This window comes from Pygoscelis adeliae, unplaced genomic scaffold (assembly GCF_000699105.1).
Source record: "Pygoscelis adeliae isolate BGI_AS28 unplaced genomic scaffold, ASM69910v1 Scaffold545, whole genome shotgun sequence".
NCBI classification, from domain to species: domain Eukaryota; kingdom Metazoa; phylum Chordata; class Aves; order Sphenisciformes; family Spheniscidae; genus Pygoscelis; species Pygoscelis adeliae.
Window position 1 is genome coordinate 537639 of NW_008824746.1, and position 15232 is coordinate 552870.

At 36.6% G+C, this 15232-nt stretch overlaps 1 protein-coding gene across 1 annotated transcript in view; it reads left to right on the forward strand.

The window, feature by feature from the left end:
* The window catches only part of UNC13C (unc-13 homolog C (C. elegans)), a 181208-nt gene that overhangs the window by 104071 nt on the left and 61905 nt on the right, over nt 1-15232 (forward strand). Inside the window, exon 17 of the mRNA XM_009323411.1 lies at nt 4800-4933. Within this exon, the coding sequence (XP_009321686.1) occupies nt 4800-4933 (134 nt within the window). The remainder of the gene's footprint in view (nt 1-4799; nt 4934-15232) is intronic.

Genomic DNA, 15232 nt, shown 5'->3' on the forward strand with positions numbered 1-15232 from the left:
TCTTTTCTCTGAAACTGACTGAAATTTTATCCAAAACAGCTTAGTACACTTGATACAGTGAGGAACTAACTGTATTTTACTTTAGTCCTATGATGCTTTTGGGGATTTTCTTTTTCAACAGATGTGGGATCACCGCTGAAGCCAGTGCCATTCTTGGCTGCTGTTTGGATTTTACCCTATTTCATGTGTTCCAAATAAGTTTTCACATGCCTTTAACTAGAGTTAATACACTGTTGTAGGAGTTTACTTAAAACTGTCTATTAGCAGTAAAGACAGCATTCCCTGTGACAAAGAATTAATAAAAAGACACACAATTTAAGAATGCATCATAAAATCTAATGCCTGACAATCCGATTTATGATCCACTGAGTAAATTCACTGGGCGTGGCTTCTCTGTAAGCCAGGGGCGTTGGTTGAGATCAAAACCAAAGAGATTTTATGTAACCAAAGAGATTTTAATTAAAGGAACATCTAGAATCTAGGATCCTTGGCAATACAGTCCTAATCTACATCTAATTACATGTCTGCATTATAAGATTGCAACAGATTGCTTTGTAAACTTTTCTAAGTAATAGGGAATGAGTAATAGTGAACTTCAGTATAATGATCAAAAATTTCCCATTCTGCCAGTCCTGAGCTGTGTCATCTTGGAGGAACGTGATGAGAACGTATCATTTTTAAAAGCAGAATCAGGCAAACAGCTATATTCATTAGAACCCAAGTAATCACATTTACTCCTCATGCCTGTTTCATGTAGTCCATTTTTCTAACATATTTCATTATTTAAGTTTGCCACTTCCATGTTGTTGCTTGGCATTTTTGTATGGTAAAGGATGTGTGGTATGCTACAACTTTAGAGTAATCCTGAAGACAAGAAGTAGCCAAGTCAATTAACGTGAGCATATAAAAACCTGTATTGTCGTGTCTTGATGGTGAGACATCATCTGGTATTTTTGTTTGTTTGATCTGCCAGCAGATGCCTTTTAGGAATATCAGTATTCTGCCTTTGGCCAGGTAGTTATTGAGCTTTTAAGTATGGGATCTACTATCTTCTTACGGCATTTCATGGTTCTGTGCATGTGGACAGCATTACCACCCCAAGCGACATTACAGGGGGTGAAGATATTTTAAGTAGTCTTTCCTAAGTGAAAAGGCTAGTGAAAAAGAAAATTATGCTGCTAATTGGCAAACTTTCATTCATATCAATACTTTCTGAAAGTTCTCTTGTTTACTATAAGAGCAATCTGTGATTTTTAGCTTGCTCAGTGAATTCTGTATCCACCAAAAATGAAAGACAGGCAACTTCAGAAAAATCATTCTTTTAAAAAGTCATGAATCATGAACAGTATGTGTTAACTAGTGATTTTGTCGTCGATATATTGAGAATTTATGTTCTTTTTGACCTTTTCAGATGTATTTTTTTAAAATCTCATTATCGGTATTATCCTCTATAATGATAAGCAGTATTCAGTAGCTCATATATCTTGTCACTGTATTTGTGCCAACGTGGCCCTAATTGGGTATATCGGGTATTTAGCTCATGTTTTTATACTGGCAGTTTCTTTCTAATGGATATAACTTGAGTGAAAAAAGAAAGTTACTATTACCAAGATAAGCTTTTTCCACCTAATAGACCGTATAGTTCACCATTTTTATACTCTAGAAATTTTGTGTGTGTAAATTGTTGTAAGCATATACTTTGCTTATGTACAAACTAATCTAATCTTGGTATTTTAAAAGGCCTTTCCACAACTTCTGCACAGACTGTAAATACACTGTACCATGTAAGTGCATATGCTATTATTTCCTAAAGTGAAAGGACGCACACTGTTGAGAACTGGTTGGATGTGGGACCAAATCACAAGACCGAGGCATGAGCTATTATCATCACAGTTAAAAAATTAGGGCAGATAGATTTCTTCTGAGACCACAGAGAAGGAAAAACTGAACTTGTTTTTTCATTTAATAAGAGGGCGTTCTTACTGACTGTTCACAACAGACTGATGGTGAACCCATGTCACCAAAGCAGACTTCAGCAAAGCAGTATAGAAATTAAACTTCAGTGCCTCTAAAGGGGTGTTTCATTTCATTAAGAAACTGTTAAGATATAATTGTATGATGCTGTCCTCCCACTCACTTTTTCTACACTGTTATGCAGTTTTCTATGCCTCTCAGTTATGCTAATAGAAACATTTTCGAGCCAAACAACTTGCATCACTGAAATTTTTTGGATATGAAAATAGCTCTGTTTCAAGTTAATTTTTATTCCAAGATGGAACTTTCTTCTGTCACTGTTGCAAGTTTGTCTAATCAATGTAATCAAATTCCAACATTGTTTTACTTCATTATAATGCTTCTGTGAAGGCATCTGTTGCCAGAAACCACATAAAACAAATAATAATGCCAGCACTAATAACAATTAATGTAAAAACAACTTGAATGATTCTGAGCATTTCTAACCCATTAGTGAGATTTTAGGATAAAGAATGGTAATTGCAACTGGGCATGGACAGAGTATGCACTTTCATTTCAGAGCATAAAGCTACCTCTGTTAACATGAGACTATTTAAAAAATACCTCTCTGGGGATTTTGAAAAGATCATCTTGATTTTTAAAAGATTTCTGTGCCAGCTAATTTTTGTAGAAAGCACCTCCTTGTGCAATTATTACTTTGTAAATTAATTACTTTTTGCTATCTATATTAAAGAATAGAACTTCACATGCTGTGATTCACATTCACAATCATGAAAAGCTGTCTCAGCTACATGCCATTGCAGGTTTTTTCTGTGAAATATAGTTCTTGGATAAGATGCTGGACTAAATGTGAACTGGCTTTGTCTTCTACAACTGCCTTTCAGTTGGTTTGGCTTAAACATGCACTAGCTTCTGAGAAAAAAAACGGTATATTAGAAATATATCTTTGATATAGAAACAAAGTCTTTTAATAGAAGTGTAATGTACACCAGGGAAAGCCCTTGTGAGTGACGTTAATGCTCCCATATTCATTTCTGTTTTGAAAAGCACTCTTGTTTGTATGTGTGGTTGTAAATTGCCGGTGATACTAGTCACACCATCCATTGTAACTGCTTCCAAGCCTCGCCTTTACTTCAGTTGCCTTAGACTCTGAAGCCGTAGCATTTGTAGATCAGCTGAGTATGTAACAGTGTGATTAATGATACTTTTCTAAAATATTCCACAGTGACCACAAAAACAATTTCAATTAAGTGTTGTTGAAATTCCCTTTCTGCCATTCTAAATGCTCTTAATAGATAAAAGTTAATTGAGGTTAAGATAACATTTAATTAATTCACTATGACACTAATACAGTGTCATATCTATTCAGAGAGATACAGGGCCCATTGAAGTGGTCATATTTGGATTACAAATGAGAAGTATGGGGAATATATGTTTAAATTTGCAAGATAATAGGCATGTTTATTTTCTCTGACTTAACTAGTTGAGTGAAAAGACCCCTTTCTGTCTCTGACAGCTGCGTAGAAGAGACCTAGCATGTGCAGACGTACCTCTGCGTGGCCAAAATTATATGTGTGTGTGTGTCCATATAGAGATAAAAATACTTCTTCTCATATTTGGTTCTCTGCAATGAAGTTATTTATTGGACATTGATAAGGAATCTGATCCTTCTGTCAAGCAAAGAACTGAAAAATACTTTTGTCTAGGAAACCGTAGGCTAAGAATTCATAAATCAAAACTGTAGAGACAAAATCTAGCTGTAAATGCATATTTTAGTGAGATTAAGAAGTATAACATTCTCAAAATTTTGTAAGTGGTGCATACATACTTACAACTATATGAAAAGGTGCAAAAGGCAGGCTTTTAGTCAAGAGGAATGAAAAACACTGCTTTACTTAACAACTTTTAATTAATGACTGGAGAGTCACGTTGGTAATCCGTCTGATATATCAGTGTGTCACGTCCTTCCTCGCAATTATTACAAAAATGTCATGGGGCATCTCAGGTTCTCTGCTTTGGATGTGCAACTGATTGCAGACCTCTTCATTTACAAGGAATATACAAAAATCACATTTCCCTGGATAAAAAAGAAATCTAATAACAGATTAGTTTTGCTCACAGCTTTAAAATCCTTGGCAAGGCAATACCTTCACAAGCCTCTCCTGTGGATATTCCTATGTACCTTTTCCTAGCATTTTTATGTGTCCAGGGATTATTTTTTTCCCCTCTCCTACTTGATGGTAGTTTCCTCTGCCCCTCTTAAATGCACATTTTGTGGTTCTGCCAGCCAATCTATGAGTCCCTGGAAAATCTCTGTGCAGAATACTTTGGGCAATAGCCTTTTTTATTTTGGCTATTAAAAAATAAAGGGAAATTTAACCACTTCTTCATTTAGAGCGAAAAGCATGGCAGCTGTTAGGCCCAATAATTTTAGCGTATAATCCAAAACAAGAAATGTTCCTTATCATTGATTTGTTCAGTATTTATTGTGTAGGGTATAAAAGTTCTGCCTCAGCAGATGATTTTACCTGTACTCAGTTTCAGCACAACAAAGAATTTAAGAATGTATTTAATTAAAGTGTGGAAATGCACTAAAAATCAAGTCTCTATTGATCTTCTTTGCTGACCTGGCTGTCTTTGCACTGTGTATGTTTTTTGATATACGTTCACAGCCAGGTACAGTCTGTCATACAATCTACTCTAAGTTGGATAGTCGTTGTCCAAAATTTCTGAAGATTCTTAATACGTCACTCATGTAGGTGGAAATCCCATAATATTTTCTCTAATTTTTCTAATATAAAATTTATTCAATCTTGTTTTAACAGGGTAAGAAACAAGAAGTTCCTAAAGAAGAACAGGGACCGACAACAAAAAATTTGGATTTCTGGGCACAGCTTATTACTCTGATGGTCACCATCATAGATGAAGATAAAACAGCGTATACACCTGTCTTGAACCAGTAAGTAATTACTTTCCCCATAAAAATTAAGAATCATTAATTTATTAAAATAAGGACAGGAAATGAACCTGAATCAGTAGTTGTATTTTAAATATAATCTAGCTAGAGATTTTTAAAAATACAGAATATAACATTGAGATAGTTTGATAAAGACTTAGTACTCTGACCATGGAAAGAGAGCCTTTTGTTTTAGGAACACTAAAGACACGTGGTATATGAACCATCCCAAAAAGTTAAGTAGCAAAATATTATGCAAGAGAACTAAATGGATAGACAGAAGGGAAAGTTCAGCGGAATAGTGTGATGGTATTAATGTTATGATAGTATCTTGGCACACAAAGCATTCAAATCATGCTGAGACTTTTTTTAGGCGTTATAATAGAGTTTTAGGGATGTCTTTGTAAAAGAATAATGAACTTCATAAGAAGACGTGCTCCAAATTTATGATTGGCTAGAGAGAAAGCCTAGCCAGGCTGACTTGAAAACTTGTAAAATGGAGAGCAATATCCTGGACTTAGAAGAGCTGGAAGTTGACTTCTCAGAATAGAAGCTGTAACAGATGAGGGAGGTACAATCAATAACCAAGACAAGTTGAATAACTTATGGTTGATGACACTAGCAGAGAAGAGAGCACCAATCCATAAACACAGAAGGAGGAGATAGAGTGCTGGGGTTTGAAAATGAAATATGCAGGAGTCCAAAGGAACATATTTCACATATTAAGGCTGGAGAAACGGATGTCGCACTAATTAAAATGTGACGTGATGAGGGCCTAGGGAAAAGTTTTAGCTCTTTGGAGCTCTTTTACAGAGAGATCCTAGAAAATCTGGGCATAGTCTAGCTGTGATGACTTATGCAAAAGTTAAAATTGAAACTTATATCCATATTATGGCTAAACAATGACTAGAGGTGTCTGCAGTGGCATTTAATGGAATGGTCTGAAGGGGAGCAAGAACAAGCCTGTTTCTTTCAGCCGAAATAGGGTAGATACTGAAAGGCACTCTGTACATGGAGATGTGCTTGTCTGTTGATAAAAGGTACCACACTTCTTATGGACCCACAGTAGAATTACCAAAGAAACCTCCTGGTGATAACCAGGAGTTTGAAGATATTTCATCAACTTCTGATTCCTTCCTTTCCTTTAAATAAATGAAGGATTGTTTCAGTCCTGGGTAATAAAAATCTCTTTGTTCAATCATTTCCTGCACTGACCTTATTAAGGAACAGGTTCTTACCCTACAGAGGAAAGAAAACTCTCTTCCTGTTTATTCCATTTATACAACCTAGTGTGAAGTTTCTCTATTAGCGCAATTCTTTGTCTGACTGTCTGTATAACAAATATACTTATCATAAAACATCTAACTGGAACAAATATATACATGTGTTTCATTTCAGTCTTTTCATTGAAAGTTAACAAGAGTAATTGGGGGTTAATTATCCTAAAAGTTGTTCTAGCTATATTCTTATGCAAATGTGAGGGAGAAAGGAAAGGGATAAAGAACAGGGTTCCTCTGAGGGGATTAGGAGGTTCCCTAAAGTACAGCTGAGTGATTGTGTAAGATGTGAAAAGAGAATCAGGAGTGGATGGAGTTGGGACAGATTAAGGGAGAGAGTTTGTGCGTGTGACTTCTCTCCTATTTTCACTGTGGTTTTGCAAGTGGAAAGGTGAACACAGGGAATAAAGTGTCTTTGAGAAATAGGAGTCATCAGGAGCAAGAGATGAAGAGGCTGTGGGTGGAAAAACCTGAAAAACTGTTCAGAGTTGTTTTGGATACTTTTTTTTTTTTTAAAGAAAAGCTTCTCCTAACACAAAAGCAGCATGTAAAACCTGGTGAGATAAATGACAGACAACCTCTTCCCCCTTGCTTACCCCAGAAAAGAAAATGGATGAAAGGAAAATATAAGTTGAATGCATAAGAATATTGCAAAACTGTGACTCCTTATCAGAAGCGTATGGCAATGCAGTGTCTCAGTGGAATACTCAGGCCTACATCCATTTTTATCCTGTTGTAGAAATGAGGTTACTGAAGATCCCCAGGAGAACTCCAAGCATTCTGATAGGAGTTTTCATGACGGTATAATATTGCTCAGAATTTTTTTCCTCAACCAGTTTTGGAAACCCTATTTTTATATCTACCTTGGAGGCAAAAAAAGATGCTATAATAGAGCAGTTTGAACTGCATCAGATGATGAATCCAGATGAAACATGACATGATTGCCTCAGCAAGCATTGCAGCAACTGAAAAGACCATACCAGACCATTCAGTGGGAGATCTGCAACCTGCATATCTTATATGACATAAGAAACTTGTAAAGTTTGAGGGAAAACATGAAGTCTGGTATTTAAGTTGTAAAATTCTCATTCTACTAGTTAAAATAATGTAAAATGTGATTGGAACCTGATTCACAAGCAAATCTAGAACTTCCCAGCACTTGTTGAATATGCATCGTACACGCTGCGAGACAGCAGAAATTGCTATCAAAATAAAATATCTGTTCAATTAAAAGGAACAGCAAATCAAGAACAAAATCTTCAACTGAAATATGCTTGTGCATTTGGAAATCAAGATCTAAACTTTGTGCCTCTGCACATCTTCAGTAAAAAGCTTTCCATTTAATTGTATAGCACATATATTCAGAACAGTCGTGTGTGGTGTTGTAATACAAATTTAAGAAACAAGACAGCTCCGGTGGGACTTTTAAATTTGTTATTTACTGATTCTTACATCTTTGCAATGTAAGGAAGGATCTGTTTTCTTTCCTCTGTGAACACTGTGTTTCATACTCTTATTTAGTACTTTAGTTCTTTTTAGTACTGTGTTTTAGTGACTCCTGCAGAGCATATTGAAATACTGGCTTAGCTAGCCCTTGAAATTTTTTGTCTCCATCTGATAGCTAAAAATCACATTTTAAGGGAAAATAAAAATCATAGTTACCATTCAAGAACAAATGCTATTAAAGTTGTCTGAGATTACCAGGATTGGATACCCACAAAATTATCTGATTCACTGAAGAATCAAGAAGTGATACCATTTGTTATTTGGGTAAAGAAAGCATAAATGGTGTTTTAGAAGAGCTGATCAAAGATACTTAGAGGAAGTACTCAAATGTGAAATAGTAATGCAAAATCTGTTAGGAACCTGTATTTGCAGTTAGAGATAAGAACTTGGAGCAATGTCAGCACTATGTTCTCGGAGAAGACAGTGAATAATCAACTCAAAAAGAATGTTAGGGTAAAAACCAGAGCCTACAAGAGATGGAAGAAAAAAAAAGTGATATGATTAGTAAAGTTAAATTTTGGAGTCAGAAAGCATTAGCTTAAAATTTTAAAAGTCAAGATAGATTAAACATTGCAAAACAAAATAAAAAGTGTTTGGAAATGGAAATGATCAGAGCTGCTGTAAAAGCAAGCCTCCAAGAGGTTTCACAAACTCCTTCCCCATTCCACAGTGTGGAAAAAACTGGCACATGAAATCTGCAGGAGCAGATTTCCTCATGCTTCAGGAGCTAGAACGTTTAATAAATCCATGAAGTCAAGGATAGTAACTTAGCTGAAGAAACAGCATAACTGTAATCTATGAGTCAGTGAGTTATGAAATATACGTCAGTGGGAAAAAAAAATCACAAAAGCATGGAAGGAAGTGAAAAAAATCAGGTGAACTATATCATGAATTGGACTATGTCAGGCTAACTCTATAATGTTTCTTTGATAATGGAAAGTGTATCTGATGTGGTTTGTGTCTTGATTCAGTGATATTCCCCATTATCAATTACACTTCATTCTGTGGAAGCATATGAATATCACTTATTTCATTAAACTTGTGAAGATTATCCTGTTTAACAAAGTGATATGCTGTCCTTTCACAAGACCCACTGTCATTTTCTCATGTAGCAATGTATCATACGCTTTAAGACCAGATTCGTTATATAGACTGTATAAGGTATCTGTCTTGTCCATTATATTTTCTTCAGGAAAAGGAACATTGCTTTGGTTAAAAATAAAAACTTCGGCTAGGAGGAGGGTAGAGCACAAAAAGTGAGAATAAGTGAACTCTTTGCTCACAGTTTAAATAGAATATGTATTTTCCAAAATCAGATAGAACTTTTGTCTTAAGAACTAGTGCCGCAGTGACCATGCCCAGCACTCCACAGATACTGCAGTCTAACCTGTTGCTGCGTGCACAGCACAAAAATGAGTGTATTCGTACACCAGGACCAGACTCTTTTTAGCACCTGAATGAGACTGAACCCACCAAGTATGGAATATGAGCTACTCTGAGAATGTGCATCTGACGTTCAGGGACTTCGATATTCTTAAAATGTAGCAGACTGCAGATTTGACAGCACAATTTAAGAAAAAGCATTTTTAATTGTCATGATAGGAATTTCTTAGTTTCGGATTGAACTAGAGACGTGCAGTACTATCTAGGATAAATGCTTTTGGGCTTTATTAATATTTTGCTTCATACATTGATTCTTCTCGTTTTCTTTCAAGCTGAGCTCAATTTGATTGTGGTTTTATATATAGCGCTTTGTTAGAACTAGCCAGTGTAAACAGTTTTCATTAAATTTTTGCTTAATTAAAATCAATAGAGAGAAGACATTCATAAGCGGCTACCTTTTATATGCAGTTTAGTATTTTTGGAAATACATGGAAATGATCATGTATGGCAACCCATGAAAAGCTAGCATATTCTGTTTGTTCAGAAGTTCCACCAAATAGTATTGTATGGTTGACATATGAGTTGAGGGTTAGGGACTGTCATGCAAGTGAGGAAAGTGATTTTAATAGCAATGTTTTGGATAAACTGAGATTTTATAGTATTGCTCTAAGAATGACAGAGAAATTGGGAAAATTACGGCCTATGAGACAGAAGGAATTGTAGCAAGAGGAAATAAAATTACTAATAGAGCACTCTCCTGGTCGTCCTCTTGTTTCACTGAGAAATGTGAAAATGTGTGGCTTTTACAAAGGTTAGAAAATGTAATATGTAGAGGTTTGCATGGGAAATTTCTCTCATTTTGCTGCTTAGGGACCAAATTCTGAAATAGTTTGCAAAAGAAAAGTCTTTTTACCTAAAAATAAGGTGATAAAATACAAATAATACAAAATTCCTTACTTACATAGATGCTTTAGAATTTGACTTTTGATTTTCACTTCCCCCTAATACGTCAGCTGCTGCTGTTACCATTTCTCTTTAGCGTGTGGAAAATTTTGTATGCTTCTGTTGTGTGTTAAGCTTTGTTAGCTGCTCACATATAACAACACTGCAACAATAACTATGATCGTTGCATAATACCCATAACTATGATACCTGCGTAATACCCATCAGTCTCTGATTGTTACAAATATGGAAACTAGCATGAGTTTTAGAAAGGAAGTTCAGAGACAACTTGGAATTAAGTATACACGTAGCCTGTAAACACTAAATTAAAGTATACAAGTAGTGGAAACATATTTTACTAACTGCTTAGACATAGGGAACAGAGAGAAGATTGACTCCACAACAACAGAAAACAAATCCTTGTGTGGATTCACACACAGGAAAGAAACCCAAATTTTCCATTGTGTATAATTCTTAGATCACAGGCTTAACAATGCACAAAAGGACAGCACGTGTAGACTGATACAATTGTGCTTCATTACATGATGATGGAGGGATTAACCAAATTGTAGAATAATGAGCTTAATAATGACTATTAGGCAGATACTCATAATGCAGGAGACTGGAAAGAGGCTATCTCCTTTCTGTGCTGCTTTACAGCTTCCAGAGTTACAGTGCCTCTACTTTCGAGAGCACATCATGGCTACCGTCATCCTTTGTGCTGGTTTTGGCTGGGACAGTGTTAATTTTCTTCACAGTAGCTGGTATGGGGCTGTGTTTTGGATTTGTGCTGGAAACAGTGTTGATAACCCAGGGATGTTTCCGTTGTTGCTGAGCAGTGCTGACACACAGTCAAGGCCTTTTCTGCCTCTCACCCCACCCCACCAGCGAGCAGGCTGGGGGGGCACGAAAAGCTGGGAGGGGACACGGCCGGGACAGCTGACCCCAACTGACCCAAGGGATATCCCACACCGTATGACGTCATGCTCAGCATAGAAAGCTGGGGGAAGAAGGAGGAAGGGGGGACGTTCGGAGTGATGGCGTTTGTCTTCCCAAGTCACCATTAGGCGTGATGGAGCCCTGCTGTCCTGGGGATGGCTGAACACCTGCCTGCCCATGGGAAGGAGCGAATGAATTCCTTGTTTTGCTTTGCTTGCGTGTGCAGCTTCTGCTTTACCTATTAAACTGTCTTTATCTCAGCCTGTGAGTTTTCTAACTTCTACCCTTCTGATTCTCTCCCCCATCCCACCGGGGGGAGCGAGCGAGTGGCTGGTGGTGATTAGTTGCCGGCTGGGGTTAAACCACGACATCCTTTTAGAACAAATGATCTCAAAAGGAAAAGGCCTTTGTACACACTAGTCCTTATATGAATACTGTTAACTGTCCTTCCTCCAACTTGATGAAGAAATTCTAGGATGCACACTTCTTTTCTGACAAATGTGCGTGTCTCATATTCCTTCAAATATATCTCCTTCCTCTGAGTAGGGTAAAAGATTTTGCAAAATACAGTGAAGTCCCTAATTCCTTTCTTGGGTTTCTCTGAAAGCGTTTGATCTGAGAGAGAGGACTTGGGATTTACTCCAGTAATTTCATTTCTGGAGTACAGTTAAGGTAGAGTTTAGGAAAAAGAGAAATAACTTTGCTTTTTTTGCCCAGACCTTTATCTGAAATCCAGGAACATGAAATGCTGTTTTCATTAGAGTAAGAAATATGTGATAGGAGTCAGTGCGTATTTACACGAAGATGTACCTAGATTCTTGGTTCCATCTCCTCGCTCAGAATGACCAGATGAGCCATGGCACTGAAGTATAGCACCCAGTAAACTCCTTGTCTTCCATTTCTGTCACTGTCCATTTTAAAAATTCTTTAGGCTTTTTCTACCTGCAGCTCACACAACTTAGAGATGGTATCTCAGTCTTTGATTTGCAAAAATAAACCTAGACTATCCAACTTAGTTCTGACTAACCATTTGACTAGTTTCTTATGCAGTCCAGCTCTTTTTACAATATGAGGAGACTTGATCTCTTTCTCTTGAGCTGGTCAGAGTGCTTGGCATACCCTTTGGCTTTATTCGGATTAGTTTTTGAATCCAAGCCCCAGCTTTAGCATCCATTAACATCTTGTGCACAGCAATAAATCATGCTAAGAAATCCTTGAGCTGTCTGTAACTTGTTTGGAATTGAATAATAATTTCAATCCTTTAGTGAGGGATTGTTTCTCACTGAGCTCGTTCATCTGTAGATGAAGTTTCTCTTACATTAAACCTTAGTAAGAAAAGGAGAATCAGCCCTGCCTGTGACTCTAATTGTTGTGTATTTTGTCAGAGAACCAGAGAACTTCTACACTAATCTAACTACCTGGATCTGTGAAGAATTTGACTATGAATTTTTTAAATATGGTGAATTTAAAAAGCTCTTCTTGGGGACTCATTCTTTATATTTTAATCCTTTGACTGATTTTTGCTTTCAGTTGTGTGTGTATTTTTATATATGTCAGAATTTGCCTTCAGTTGTGGCCCCAAATGCAGATAAGTCAGTGGTGACTGCTGTGAACTGTGACATATGACTTTCTTGAGCAGTGTCCGAGTATTCTATGTGAAGGTCACTTTTAGGGAAGACAAATAGAATAGCTGCTTCTGTCATTTTTCTTAGCCAGAAAGATACATTACAGTTTAAAAAAACATTACTGCTACTTCTGACATTTGGAACCAAACTCAAGATGTGCCAGAACTATTTATAGCACAAATTAAAAGTTGTACTTACAGTTGTCAAATACTGATTTTAGCATTATAACATGATGTCAGGAAGGAATGTAATATAACATGGAATTTATATGAAGTTGTCTTCCTTTTTACAATACTATTTTTAGGGTCCTCCAAGCAGTTTTAATGGTGGCCTCAAATGTCAAGCCTAGGCTCTTTTCCTTCTTCTTTACCTATAGATGTTAGAATTAGAAAATTAAGAGCGTGTTGAAAGTATTAAATATACATAACATACTTAGAAGCAAAACCATCTGAACAGATTAATACGGAAGAATAAAATCTCAGTCATGTTCTGCTCTGCAGTTTACATTAGTTTATTGTATACATTCCTAACATGGCCAATTTTCATAACACTGATAATTCAGCCTGCCACTTTAGTCAGACAGTGAAATATGGCTGACAGAATACTAAGTGCATCTCTGACAAAGTGCAAGCTGGGAACAAGGGAAGAGTAAGCTTTTTGGGAGTCATGTACTTGGAGAGAAATATTAAATGTTAATTGATCTCCCAGAATTTTCTATTCCTATTTATTTCACATTTTCTCTGAATATTCATGTAACGGTATGTGTGTATATATATATTTATTTATATGTATGTATATTAAAGCAAACTAGAACCCTGTCCTGGTTGAGAAGGGGGCTCAGAAGGATGATTCAAAAGCTTAAGTTCTCCTGCTGACTGACATTCACCTGTCACAGGATCTTGAGCAAGTCACTTCTACTTTGTCGTCTTCCCCATTCTCTGTCTTGTCTTTTTAAACTGTGAGTTTTGAAGGTCAGTGATTTTCTCTTATTACATATTTTAAGGTTCCTGCATAGTAATTTCTTAAACCTACCAGAAGCCTCTAAGTGCTACTGTAATGCAAATAATAAATTATATATTATTATTATGTGAGTAATCTTAGAAACACAACTAACCAAATTAAAGTAAACATGACTACTTATGTGTAAAGCTATCTCTGAGGAAAATTGTGGCGGGAGTGGTGCATACCGTAGCCATAACAATTACACTTCCCCACAGGAAAAAAGGCTTGCACTTGTATATACATATATACATAAAGTCTTCATCAGTATTCTGCAGTCTCAAGTTGTGCATGTGCCCTTATAGTTTTAATTGAATGCACAAATGGTATTATAACAATGGGGTAGACTGTTTAAAAGACATAGTAAAAGTTAGGGAGATTAAAACCAGATATGTTAGTATAAATTGTGAAGTAAATGTGACAGAATTTTTAGCCCTTCCCTTAGATAAGGTACAAACCCCCCAGCAAGTAACGGAGACTAGAAGCATACTGTGAAAATTGCCAATATTGTCCCGTAACTCCTGGCAGATGGTAAGCCACTAGAAGCATTCTTGATTCTTTCCTAGAAGAATAAAGACTGGAAAAAAGTCCTGCAGGCATTAACCAGCTTGTCACTGTATGACAGAATGCTTTATAAGGATCAAATCAACAAAAATGAACATAATATTCATTGAAATAATACAGACATTTCCCACATTGTTCACACAAACAGTCCTGCTGGTGGGGTTAATGGAACGTTCCTTTCAAGCTTGCCATTTACAGTTTGTTTCTCTACGTGCTCTGGTAGGACCGATTGGTATTGGCATTTGTACTTACCATAGAGATGCTGATACATGTTTGACATTAGATGTCAAGCACAGTCTAAGTCAGCCTGCCCTCCTCACACCCGTGTTGGAATCAGTAATGCTGCTTCTCTAAATAAGATCTGCAAAGTCATTATCAGTGTGACGCTGTGCGGAAGATGCAGATCGTGGTGTCTAACGAGATCTACTATCGCTGGCTTGCACCTTAAGTCCTAACAGTAACGTAGCTGAAAGAGGAAGATACCTCACGTTATCAGCAGCATGGAGGTCAATGGCCCTTTGTTCCATGCCCATCAACACAAGGTCTGGGACGTGGTGTAAGAAATACCTAAAACATTGCCTGCTTGAAAGGTGCCACCTCTGCTACAATTGGTGAAGCTGAACCAGCTTCACTGATAGATACTGTGGGGTTTAACTGAATGAAGAACCTGAATTCTGACACATTTGGGAGAAGTGTGGAAGGAAGCTTCTGTTTCTGATGTGCTACATTTAACAAAGTACATAAAAAATTTGCCTATTTGAAGTTCTACAAGGCTTTAACTTATTTTCTTGAGATCGATTTTAGTATGCCCACACTTGCATAAGAACTCTGTCAAATGGAAATGAAGTGGATAATTGAGACTTTTGTGGATAATTTGACATGTTTTAAAATGCCTGTTTCAATGGATTTCTCTTGGGTTTATATTTAAAATACATAAGTGACTGTTAGATTTGAATAAGAAATTAGGCGGCCATTTGGATTTCAATTTTTTTTTTATCTATGGAGATCTCAAAGATTATTTTTTTTTTTTATTATTCCAGGGGCGTTTTTAATTGCCTCTTTTCAGG